General features: G+C 35.6%; 1 protein-coding gene across 3 annotated transcripts in view; it reads right to left on the bottom strand.

The window, feature by feature from the left end:
* LOC114079094 (monocyte to macrophage differentiation factor) overlaps positions 1-13,596 on the bottom strand; it is a 77,344-nt gene that overhangs the window by 54,410 nt on the left and 9,338 nt on the right. For all 3 annotated transcript variants that reach the window (XM_071603601.1, XM_071603602.1, XM_027920200.3), the window contains exons 3-6: positions 13,036-13,196; positions 9,878-9,952; positions 8,184-8,285; positions 6,359-6,428 (exon numbers count right to left, since the gene is read on the bottom strand). In XM_071603601.1, the coding sequence (XP_071459702.1) occupies positions 6,359-6,428; positions 8,184-8,285; positions 9,878-9,952; positions 13,036-13,196 (408 nt within the window). The remainder of the gene's footprint in view (positions 1-6,358; positions 6,429-8,183; positions 8,286-9,877; positions 9,953-13,035; positions 13,197-13,596) is intronic.

The following is a 13,596-nucleotide window of genomic DNA, read 5'->3' as shown; positions in this document are numbered from 1 at the left end:
TTGTTTCTGCCTTACTTCTGGTAAGATTTTGTTCCACGTATTTTGAAGCTCTATTGTTAACCTACATACCCACTTAGGATTGTTATGTCTCCTTCAAATGAACTGTGTTGTTATAAAGTGCTCCTCTTAAACTGGTAATAGTCTTCATCTTGATATCTACTTTGTCTAATATAATATAACCACTTCCACTTTCTCATGATTAGTCTTTCACAAGGTATCTTCTCCTTTCTTTTACTTTTAAACTGTCTTCATATTTTAAAATGTGTTGCATGTAAAACACACATATCTGAGTTTTGCTATATTTAAATCTGGTCTGAAAATCTTTGCTTTTTAATTTGAATTTTCATTTAACTGTTGCTATATATAATATACACAATTATTGACATGGCTGTACTTCAGCCTCTCATCTTACTATTTGATTTCTGTTCAGTTTCATCCATTCTTGGTTACCACTTTTCTTTTATCCTGGCTTCTGCTAGATTAAACTGAGTAAGTCTGGTATTCCATTTTACCTTTTCTCTTGGTACTTAGCTACAGACCTATTTACTGGGTCTTGGTTGCTGTTGGTGGCTGTTCTATAGATTACAAAATGCATTCTAAACTTATCCCAATACATCTTTATTATTACATCCCCTTCCACACAAGATCAAAACTCATACAGCAGTACACTTCCTTTTCTCCATCCCTCCCTTAGTTGTCATTTAGTTTACCTCAAAATGTTACAACCCCTCACTTACCTTTTGAAGAAATTAAAACATGAAAAACAGTATTTTGTATTCATTTGCAGATCTATCACTTCTGGCTTCTTGATTGATTTTTGGCATGACCATCAGGAGAGCTTCAGTGTGCAGCTGATAGGTTTGTACCCTGTGGCATTTTAATGATACCACCACACTGTATTCCTGCTTCTATTGACTCTGACCATATGCCAGTGGTCAATCTTCTCTGCTTGCTTTTTCCCTCTGGCTGATTTTATGATTTTCTCTATTTTCTCCCCTCATGGTTGTTTTTTAGTGATTTGACTAATGTGCCCAAGTGTAGTTCTCATGTTTATCCTGCTTGGCTTTGCAAATCTGTGGGTTGATTTCATCACATTTGAGAAAATTTCAACTATTATTTCTATTATGCTTCCTTAAGCCACTCATTATTATCCAACATTTACTAAGGTTCTGTTCAATCACTTCTTTTTCCTCTTGCTCTCTGGTCTGAGTAGTTTCTACTGACCTGGATTCAAGTTCACCAACTTTTTCTTCTACAGTAAGCAATCTATTGTTAAACCTCTCCAATAATGTTGTTTTTCTCAAGACAGCACAGTGTTTATGTCTAGAATTTCCATTTGGTTTCCTTTTTATAGTCTCCTTTTATTTTCTGAGATTCCTCATCTGTGTACTCATTATGTTGTAATGTCCTTGAAAATTTCTACATCTCTGTCATCTTTGGATCTGTTTCTCTTGATCTGATTTCCTTAAGTATGTGTGATTTTCCTGTTTCTTACCTACCTGGTAGTATTTATCTAGATGGTGGATACCAAATTGTTAATGAGTGTAGATTTTGTTGATTTCCTTGGAAGATAGTTGAGACTTGTTCTAGCAGACAGTTTTATTTCCTGAATGATCACTTTTACTTTTTCAAGGTTTGTTCAGGAGCATTGTTATGGTAGGTCTAGAGTAGTACTCAATCTAGGGCTACTATAGCTCTGTTCCTAAGCTGTGGCTTTGGCAGGGTCAGCTGAATGCTTGTGATGTTCACGGTGATCTCTCCACTCAGGGCTGATTGAAACTCCATGTTTCCCAGCACTGTGCACTTTCTGGAATTTCCATTTATCTCATGACCTTCAAAAAGTTATTCTAGGTAAGGGCTGGCAGAGTTTTGCCCTGCACATATTCAGCTTGACAGTTGGTCAAGGAAACTCTTTTGCAGATTTCTGGAGCTTCTCTCAGCAGGCCCCACCTTCCAGTTCCCTGCCCCCAAATGCAGCTTTCTCTGCAGCCTGAAATGCCAACTTCTGCTTCTTATGCCCAGACTGCTGCTCTCTGGGCTCCACTTCCTTTTATTGCTATTTGGAAGGTATCCAGGGAAACAAGCGGGGAGAATTCAAAGCTCTTCTCTCAAGGATCACGGTTCTATATGTCTGTGCAATGCCAAAAACCAGTTGCTTTCATTCTTTTGTAGTTCTCTATGGCCAAAGGGTTACATCTGATATTCATGACTGACTGGAACCAAAGAATTTGAGTCCTCACTCACACTGTGCCTTTGTTGGTTCAAATGACTTATATGGTCCTTTCTGCCTACCTCTACAGCATTATCACAAAACTATGCCACCTATACCACCACATATATGTGCACAATCAAGACACCCTGCATGTTCCTAACAACAAACCATTTTCAATTCTTCAAAAATGCTGAAGCTTCTTCCCCCAGTCCAGGCTTCCTTCATTTTGTTCTCTCTATCTATAACCCTTGCCTCATCTCTTGGCTTCTACTTATCTTTTCAAATCAGCTCAAATATCTCTGTTACTTCTCTCTTGAGTTCACACAGCAGTCTCAACCTTCCCTAATCAAAGACATTATAAAATTTCATTATAGCTTCTTACTGAATATGAATTATATTTGCCTGCTGGATTCTAAGATATATAAGGGCAGTGTGGGGATTATCCTGTTTGATTATCAAACTTTAGTCACCTACTATTGAAACACTTATGAAAATACCAATTAAAGATTTGGGCTAGGAAAAGTACTGGATAAACCTGTTCTTATAATACCCAGAGGGAATTTACTTGAAATTCTACTCTAATAATTAGTAACCTATCTACATAGACTTTGCTTATATTGCTCTGGGTGTCCTGAGTTGCCCTCTAACTATATGGCTGCCTGGCCAATTTAGTCATTTGCTTCCCTCCGTTTAAAAATTCTCTGTTGCCAACTAAAATACATGTATTTTTTTGGTGGTAGGTAATTATTAAAGCCATCATAAAACTCATACCTCAAAGAAACATATTTTGTTAGATTTTCCTAAGACATATTACCAGAAAAAACAGAACCACATTTTAATTCCTATAGATATTTTTGTGACCAAGGCAAGCACTGTATATAGTAAGGTGCTTATAATGTGCCTATGATCTTAGGAGTAAAATTACAGGTACACTTATTCTAACCATTGCAGGCTTGGAAGAGAGTTCAAACTAAACATATCGGGGTCTCTTTAATCAATGTCATGGCTAATGGCAAAAATGTACAGCATAAGTCACTGTAGTATTTGAGCTAAAGGCACAAAAAATTAGTTGGATTAAACTATAAGCAATGATATCAAAGTGACAGATATGCATTGATTTCTCAACAGAAATTCAATGTGAAAAGAATTCAAAATATATATGCAACTGACTACTAAAGGTAATGTAATACTTCTCCCCATGAAAGTTCCCAAAAGATATTTTCAAACAAAGTTAAAACAAAAACAAAAACGAAAAAACCCACATCCCTTGGACAGAGAAATATTATCACTTAAAAACAAACAAAACATTAAAAAAAGCATTCACCATGATCAAGTTGGTTTCAGGAATACAAGGTTGCATGCCACACTTGCAAATCAATGAGTGTAACACAGTACATGAATAAAATCAAGGATAAGAACCATATGATCATCTCAATATATGCAGGACAAGCCTGTGTTAAAGCTTAACATCCCTTCATGATAAAATTCCTGAATAAATTAGGCACAGAAGGATCCTAACTCAACATAATAAGGACAACATGTGACAAACCCATGGCCAATATCATACTAAGTGGGGAAACTGAAAGCATTTCTTCTAAGATCCAAGAAAGTCCACCTTCACCCTTATTTGATATAATACTAGAAGTTTTAGCCAGAACAATTAGACAAGAGAATGAAATAAAAGGTACACAATTAAGGAACAGGAAAGTCAAATTATCCCTATTTGCTAATGATTCTATATATAGAAAATACTTGCACTGAAAGACTTTTAGACCTGATAAAGAATTTCAGTAAAATATCAGGATATGAAAATCAACATACAAAAATCAATACTCTTATTATACACCAATAATGAAGTTACTAAGAAAGAAATCAGAAAGAAGTCCCATACATATTAGCCATACACAAAATAACCCTTGGAATAAACCCAATCAAGGATGTGAAAAACCTTTACATCGAATATTGCAAAACACTGAATAAAGATACTGAAGGAGATACTAAAAGATGGAAAGACCACCCACATTCTTGGACTGGAGAATCAATATTGTTGAAATGGTCATTCTACCCAAAGTGATCTACAGATTTAGTGCAATCCCCATCAAAATACCAATGACATTCTTCATAGAATAAACCTAAAAATCCACATGGAAACACAAAAGACCCAGAGTAGCCAGAGCAATCCTGAGCAAAGAGAGCAATGCTGAAGGATTTATAATACATGATTTCAAAACACACTACAGAGCCATAGTAACAAAAAACAGCATGTTATTCACATAAAGATAGATATGTAGACCAAGAGAAGAAAATCAAGAACCCAGAAATAAATCCATGCATAGTCAACCAACTGATTCTTGACAAAGGTGCCAAAAACTCACGCTGAATAAAGGACAGTCTCTTCAACAAATGATCTGAGAAAATCAGATACCCACAAGCAGAAGATTGAAACTAGATCACTATCTCTCACCCTGTACAATAATCAACTCAAAATAGACCCCAAACTTTAATGTAAGGCCCAAAACTTTAAAACTACTAGGAAAAAAAAAAAAAAAACAGAAGGGAAGCACTTCATGATATTGGCACAAGTGATGATTTTTTGGGTAGAATTCCAAAGCTCAGGGGAAAAAAAAACAAAAAACAAAAAACAAGAACCAAAGTGATTATATCAAATTTTAGCTTTAGCACAACTAAGGAGACACTCAAGTATAGACACAACCTAGAGACTGCAAGAAAATCTTTACCAGCTATTCACTTGACTGGATTAATATCTAGATTAATATAAAGAACAAAAAAAATTAACAACAAAAAACAAGTAATCTAATTTAAAAAATGGGCAAGTGACCTGAATTTATTTCTCAAAAAAAAAGTACAAATGGCCAATAAACATGAAAAAAATGTTCAACATCTTTGGCCATCAGGGAAATGCAAATCAAAACTACACTAAGATTCCACTGAACCCTTAGTTAGAAAGGATATTATCAAAAAAATAAAAACTACTGGCAATGATGTAGACAAAAAGGAACTCACATACTGTTGTTGGTAGGAATGTTAAGTTAGTATAGTCCCTGTGGAAAATAGTATGGAAGTTCCTCAAAAAACTAAAAACAGAACTATCATATGATCCAGTTATACCGATTCTGAGTATAACTGGATCTGAAGGAAATGAAATCAGCAAAAAAAAAAAGACACCTGTATTATATCCATGTTTATTATAGCACTATTTAGAACAGCTAGGACACAGAATCAACCTAGATGCTGTCAACAGATGAATGGAAAACAAATATGGTGTGTGTGTGTGTATGTGTGTGTATGTATATATATATATATATATATATATATATATATATATATATATATATATATGCACAATGGAGTATTATTCAATCATAAAAAAGAATGAAATCCTATCATTTACAGGAAAATGGATGGAACTGGAGAACATGTTGAGTGAAATAAGTCAGGGACTATTAGGGGCTAGGAAGGGGGACACATTGGGGGTTGGAGGGAAGTGAAGAGAAATGGGAGACTGAGAAAAGGTGAAAGGGACAGTAGACATAATCAATGGATGATATATACATGTATGGAAATGTCACAGTGAAACCCATTAATTTGTACCATTTATACATATTAATTAAAAAAGTGAAAGACAAAATAAGAGCAAAGGGATCTAAAGAATATCCAAACTACTGAAGAAAATGACCTTTTAAGGTCCTTCTAATTCTTGAGATTTTAGAAGTCAGTTGTTTATATTTTCTTCAAAGAAATCTCAAAATTTACCCTCTTCCATAGATTCAGGGTTAAGAAGCTAAATAGTTCAAAAAGAAATATAATGACATACTTCTTTGGGACAAGAGTAAGGTAAATGGTGGGATCAAAAACAGAAAAGAAACAAATAAATACTGAAGATATCAAAAGAAGAAAAACACATCTAAATACATAGCTTCTCTAAGCCTCAGAGAGGACTGAGTGCTAGTGTCCAGCACACTTCATTATTTATTTATTTTTCCTTTTAATCTGTAGTTAAGAGACATGCAGTAGTTAAAAAAACACAAACACACAAGGAAAACCACTATGTATCATATTTATAATCATATTACAAGCACCAGAAATTTAAAAGGAAATAACTAAAATTGTGAACTCTTTTCTTACCATTGACGTCACCACCAAGGCAGGAGAAAATCCCATTGTGAGATAGAAGAAGAGCTCAACCACTTTATACCTGTAAAAAAAGAGAAATGCTTTTGAATTTAAGCATTTCTTTGTTACATAGAACATTAACATAAAAGATTTTCCTTTTTTATTTTAAAAGAGAAGTGTAAACTTTTAACTACTTAAGTGATATATATCCCTCAGAAGAAGACTACTAGGCCTCTACCTAACATACTATCAGGGAGTAACAATGACCTAGCATTTCCTCTAGGATTGAAAAGGCAGCAAACATTACATGCTACTTAGAACACGTGTCAAAAGTTACCAAATTGAATTCAATCCACCTTACATCTTTCCCTTTCCAACCCCAGACTGTCTGTCTTCATTACCATCCACACTTAAGAGAACATCAAACTATGAAGGCAGATGGGGATGCAGTTTGGGACCTGGTTTATCAAGGGCAAAGAAACAACAGCCCTAAGGAAAGAGATGCATTTTGTCTGTGTCTTCATTTTGTATTTGTACGAACTCCAATTCTCTAGCCTAATAATTATCAGATTAGGCTACAGAATACCTGAAAATTCCAAGGAACTCAATGTATTAAAATTCAACTTACATGTCTATCTAATCATAAAAGACTGGAGTCTCTTCAAAGGCAGGGACTGAGTTTATTTATGTTTGGATCTACAGGGCCTAGAACAGTGCTGGATGCAACTTAAGTGCTCAATAATGTCTGCCAAACTAAATGGTCAAGGGCGATTCACTTCGTTCTTATTGTTTAATACTCAAAACCTGTTGTAAAGTAACCGTATCAGGAGAAGAAGGAGCTTGGCAGTTTGGTGTACACCAGAAGGCCTTCCTTCTTTTACTTCCTATTTTATCTGAGTATATGACTTAAGGGTTTGAGCCCAAGAAGCAAAGTGTACCCTTGGATTTATATATATATCACATATACCCACTTGGCACTGCTAATTATGGTCAAAAGAGATTTTGAGTGAATTTCAAAATCAGAGAGACATTAATGAGAAGTACCACTTTCTCCTGAAAGGAAAAAATAAGACAATACTCTCTGACAAACACAAATTATATTCTGAAAGCCCTTCTGCCAACCATGGAGATAAAGAATTTAATAAACTGTAAATTAAATAACAATGATATCATGGTTATGAGCTTCTCAAATTCAAGCATCTTAGATAATAAAAAGAGTTATGGATCAGGAACTGGAACACCTGGGTCCTAATTTCCAGTGAGTCACTTATGACAGATTTCAATAAGCCTTTCTTTTTATATTGTTCAATACTTGTGACTATGAGCTCTAAATAAGGAACTGTAAAGTGTGCCCCAAGGCCATAATAGTAAGAGTTTAGATATCCTTCCAAATGGCCCTTTTTTTATGGAAGCCTATTTGGAACACCCAGTAGGTTCCTATGTTGGTAGGTATTGTGCTGGGCACTTAATATCTGTTACCTTCAATCTTCATAGAAACCTTACAAAAGGCTATTTTTCTTACCTCAAGACTGTAAATTACAGAGGACAAGGCTAGTTGGCCTTAGAATGACAAATGAGGTCCCACTGATTCCAAAATGCTTGGCCATATTGTCCCTCATCCACATCATATCATACACATGTCATTCATATCTTTCCATGGCAATCTATTCACCAATAATGAATACCAAATGGTTCTAAAGATTTATTAAAAACAATATAGTCTATTTATGTATTTCTACTATTTTGAAGTACAAATATAAAGGAAATTGTATTGAAATGCAGGTAAAATTTAGGCAGTTAATTTTAAAATTATCAAATGTAAATTATTTTCTCTTACTTTTCATGGTAGAGAAATACATAAATGGTTCCTCCAGCTGCCATGAGCCAGATAAACCAACGCATATGAGATGCCAGGGGTCCAAGTTCACGGAGATTTAACCTACAAACGTAAACATGACAACAAAGAACAGAAGGGATAAATGAAGGAGATTCACAGAACTTGTGTTTTCCTCTAGTCACTGAAAAGTGAGAAAATAATTAGGATAAGAGCAGGAAGAGAAGGTATCAGAACAATAAGGAGGCAGCTGGGCAATTTGGGTAAAATTAATAACTTAAAAAAGATAAAATTCTCAGTTAACCTTTAAGATCTAAAATAAGTTCTAGCATGATTTAAAAAGAGAACCAACTAAGAACAGACAAGCAGAAGTGAGTCCCAGCACACCTGTCATGCCTGAATTTGCCTAGGAGTGCAGACTGGGGTAAAGGATACTTGTCTTTTTATTTCTGAGCATGTTTTGGGGAGTGGATTGCTTACAAAGCTTAATGAGAAACCTGAACAAATTTCTGAGCCAGAATCACATACCCATAGCAGATACCTAATACACAGACAACATGTCTCCATTACCTAGCTCTCTGCCAAGATGAAACATGAGAAGAATTATCCCAACATGTGTGATGGAAGATATTCTGTTAGAATTTAACTGTGGACAATTGTGAGGTCTGAATTTTAAAATGTTGTGAGTTCATCTGTAATAGTATCATATTAAGAATATGAAAAAAAATGCTCTAATTGGCTATGACTATAAAATTAATATTTTCAATTGGAAAAGGTGCACTTGCAAAGCTAAACTAAATGTGAATAAACTGCCTATTTTGATACCTGATTCCTCGGCTCATACTTAATTTTTTTTTATTTATTTACTTATTTTAAATTGAAATGTACTTCACAAAAGCATTCAAGCAGTCTCACTCCAATATGAATCAGACCTATAATTTAGTAAGATGTATTGGGGAGAGCTAGCACTTATTTTTATACTAACAGATAATTATGCTTCTTTGGAACAAGTGAGGCTACATTAGCCAGAATCTAGAAGTCTGCTTTTCTAATGACTATAGCAATTGATGGCATAATAAGAACTTCTGAGTGTTTAAAATTGAACCATGTTTTGATAAGGGAAAACTAATGTTTCTTTAATTATGTGCTTCAAAGCAACATAAGATTGCATTTGTTCTGTACCAACAGGAAAGTAAGATCAAGAAAATGGAAGAGAATACGAGATATTTTAAATAGTTAAAACTAATTTGGCTAGTTCACTTACTCAGATAGCAAAGAAATGAGAATGTGCTGCATAAATCTCAAAAGGAAGCTTGCTTTTCTCATATGTATTTACAGCACTGTTTACTTGAACAATTCAAGTTCTGAAAAGCAGCAGAGGTATATGGAAAGAATATAGAGGGCAAAGTTTATATGTTTAAAAATGAACATGCTACCTACAATTAAGTTCATAGCATTCACATCCTCTTAGACAATTCAATTCTCAGATATTCATTCTAAACAGCAATATTTCTCATTTTAAAACTACAATCTGATGCAAGTAATCAAATAGGAAAAAATGCATATATTTATGTCCCTTCAGGGGGAAATGGAATGTATGCATGAGAGCCGGGGGCAGGGAGAGGAGGAATAGAAGAAAGGAGAAATGAGGAATTCTAATCATAAAAATATTGCCTTCAAGAATAGTTTTATCTTACCATGGAGCATAAGATGCTGCAATGAAGAAATAAATAACCATTCTATCACACATGTGAAAACAATGCTCCACTGTCCTGGTAAGGAAGAAAACACAAGTTAGCCACATTAAAAAAAAAAAAAAAAAAATGTTTAGACTGAAAGTATGGGTTATCACTGCACTATGTTGCGATTTCCATTCCTGTTCTAGTCTCTCACGACATTTATAACTTGCTCTTCAAGCCACTTTTTTTTTTTTTTAATATTATGAAGCCACAAATAAAAAGCTTTATATTGACTTTCAGGTTGTTCACACAATACATATTCTTACCATGTACAAGACAGAAATAGAGCCCCATGATAATTAGGAAGTCTAAAGTGATTAAAAGAAATGAAATCTGTCTTTTCTGATATTGTCCGTTTCTTTTAGAGCCTATCTAATAGAGAAATGAAATTCCTTGACAGCAGATCACCTCCTAGTTCTTCCCATAGCACAGGGCATGAGGTCCTGATGTTCAGCAAACACTCCCTGAACTTAGGCTAGACTCTTCGTATCTGTTTAGAATGTCTTTTAAAAAGCTTTCATTTTTAAATACCCCAGAGTAGACAAGAGGATGTAATAAAGGCAATGCAGTAATTTAGGAAAAGCCATAACAAAAACACAAAACATTCTATTTGCTACAAGAGGATGGCCACTCAGATTTCTAAGCAAGTTCCTCTTTCCAAAATCGAAGTCAGGAAATGTATGCACCAAGATCTGCCTCATGGAGGTCTACTCAAAATGGCTTAAGCAGAATCTGGCCTTTACTGAGGTGATTTAAAAGTATAAATGCACAACATCACTTGGATCTCTCTTCAGCGTGCAGGAGGTTCTAACGACAACCTGATGGAGCACTAGCATTAGGCTTGACCTCCCCCTACACAGTATTGACCCAACAGACTGATCAGGACTTGTGTTAGTGAAGTGAGAATACATTTGTGAGGAGGAATAGTTTTTAGTTTAGTGGCGGGAAGCTACAAGTTACCCCCAGTGTAACTCAGGTCACAGATCTAAAGAAGCAAGAACTAGATCAATGCTTCTCAAATTTGACTACTATGTATTACAATCACCTGGGGAGCTTTAAATTGTAGCCATGGACTCCAGCCCAGACAATTCTACTTTAAAGCTAGAAATGTGATAGAGGGTCCAAGGAAAGGGAGTATCTGTTTTGAAACTTTTTTTTTTTTTTCATTTTCCCTAACCTTCTGGAATGACTGCAACTCCTAGCAAAGTTCGGGACCTTTTTTATTCTGCTTTCTAGATTGTCAAGACATTGTTAGAATAGGGAGCCACAACTGGAACTTAATCAAGTTCTATCACCCACTTCTCTCTCACTATTCTCACAAGTAAAATGAAAGTAATTTCTTTCTTACATAGAATGTGAAGCGTTAAATGTGATAATGTAGGCCATGAAAATATTTAGCACATAGTAGCACCTAGCACATATTAATACTTCCCTTCTCTTTTCCACTGAAATTAAGGCAATATTTGGATATTTAAAATATTTAAGGCAGAGCAAAAATCTAAATGTGGCTTTTGATTCTACCAGTGCTACATCAAGGTTCAAGAGAGTCTGGTTTCATTACACTTTCCTTGTCCCCGGCAAGGAGGCCCTGAATATTGAATTAGGCATCTACAACTCTTTATTGATTCAGAAATCTAGACATCAAAGCCAAGTCTGCTGAGACAACCACAAGCATTGGAATATGCCAAGATGATAATGAAGTGCTCTGCTTCCAGACTGGCCTCTGCGACAGTGTGCCCTGAGGAGCCAGGGTGGGTACTTTTGTGGTTGTCTTATGAGCATGTTCCAAAGAACCCTTGAAATTCAATGCTGTGGTTTTATTTTAAGCCCAGGGAACTGTCACCTTATAGGAAAGGGTAGCAGACAGCAAACTATATGCAGTATTATGAAGGATATGGAAAAAGAAAAAAAAAAAAAGTGCTTAGGAGTCAAAGGTCTTGGGATGATCCAATTCTGCTGGTTTCACTGAGCTAGACAAGTCAGGTTACTTCTTTAAGTCTCAGTTTGCCCAACTAAAATTAAGGAGTTTGGATTAGATGATCTCTAAATATCCTTCCAGCTCTGTTACTCTCGATTCTACATGTGACAAAATCAGTAATCATCTCCAAAATCCTGCTTGTAAATGAAACATCTTTTCAATACTAGAATTTTGAATATTTCAAGATTATTTTTTGAAATTCTATAAAACCAAAAAGTACTTTCAAGTATTACTTTAAATCTCTCTCAGACTGCTCTGAATCCTTTTTCAAGAAAAAAACTTACCCTCTTGGGTTTAATCTACTAAAAAGCTATTTCACAAGCAACCCACCCCCATCTGAATGTTCTGTTCCTTCTAAAGTTGCTCAAATGATTCCTTTATGTTTCTGTCTTCTTCTTGTTGGTAGGCCAATGGCCACAGCAACGTTTGCAAAGTGCCTGACAGCTAACAATAGCAAAATACTTAAATGCTGATTGAATGCTATACATGGAACTTCTTTCTAAAACCTCAACTTCACGAAATGGTAAACCAAACTGTCATATATCTCCTTACATCACATAGTCCTATGGTATTTTGTAATTTTCCAATCATTTTCATATATATTATCTTATTCATCTATCACAATAACTTGTGAGTCAGGTATTATAACTCTCATTTTCGCAGTGAAGAAACTGAAGCTCCTTGAGGTCAAGTGACTTACCCAAGATTAAGGGGCAGGACTGGGACTCAAAACCCACTTGCTGACTCCAAAGTCAATGTGCTTTGTCACTAACCCATGGCTATTGCTTCTTACAGTAAGTATCCTTGGTGTGCTAGATAGAATTACAAAATTGCTCTAAGGATTATAAGTTGTTAAGTCTTGGGGAACCAGTGAGTTATTATTTGTGGTTATTAGCAAAGGCTTGCTTTCTTAGATGCTAAGAGGGAGAGGAATCCTCGAGCTCTGTCCAACCCAAAGAAAGTGTTCTGATTACAGAACAGCACTTTTTTAGACCCTCCAACATCTACAGCTGCCCTCCTGCAACAAGAAGATGTCCACTCTTTGCCCCATGTGACTAAAAACATGCCAGTTTGGGAGGATGACAATACACTGAGTCAACTAGTTTGGCCTATTTAAATAGCATTTTATCCACTGTACCTTAAGTGACTCTTTTTCCATGATACAATGTGAAATACTGTGGAAACGATGAAGAGGGCACAAAGGCCCATCCCATAAATCCATGCTGTTATCTTTTCCCAGCAGTCATCAGACAACCGATGGAGGAGGGCACTGCCCACAATGGCCGGAACAATGAGGAACTGGAGGAAAGGTAATGAGAAGTAAACATCCTAGCCATCATGAAAATAAGACTTTTGCTAAAAATAGAGGCTTAGCAAAATAATTTTCTAAGAAGCATTTTCCTTTCTTGAATAATCATGAGAGCACAATGAAGTGGTTAGCTGTTACACGGGAAGCACACTGTTCCCAGGGACTGTGCCATCCAAGGTGTACACCAATAGGCAGGCAAAGATGCAACATTACTCAACTGTTGCAAAATAGATGTTCTTTATCCTGATTTCATTAAAGAAGGGCACATTTCATTCTACTCTCTAATCTGATTTGGAGTAGGTATTTAAAATATTCAAATGCACTAGGTACATTGGTGCAAGCCTTTAATCCCAGCAACTCAGGAGGCTGAGGCCCCAGTTCAAGGCCAGC

This window comes from Marmota flaviventris, chromosome 17 (assembly GCF_047511675.1).
Source record: "Marmota flaviventris isolate mMarFla1 chromosome 17, mMarFla1.hap1, whole genome shotgun sequence".
Classification (NCBI taxonomy): domain Eukaryota; kingdom Metazoa; phylum Chordata; class Mammalia; order Rodentia; family Sciuridae; genus Marmota; species Marmota flaviventris.
The sequence above is the reverse complement of the archived record's forward strand: the minus strand, read 5'-3'. Positions and strand labels throughout refer to the sequence as shown.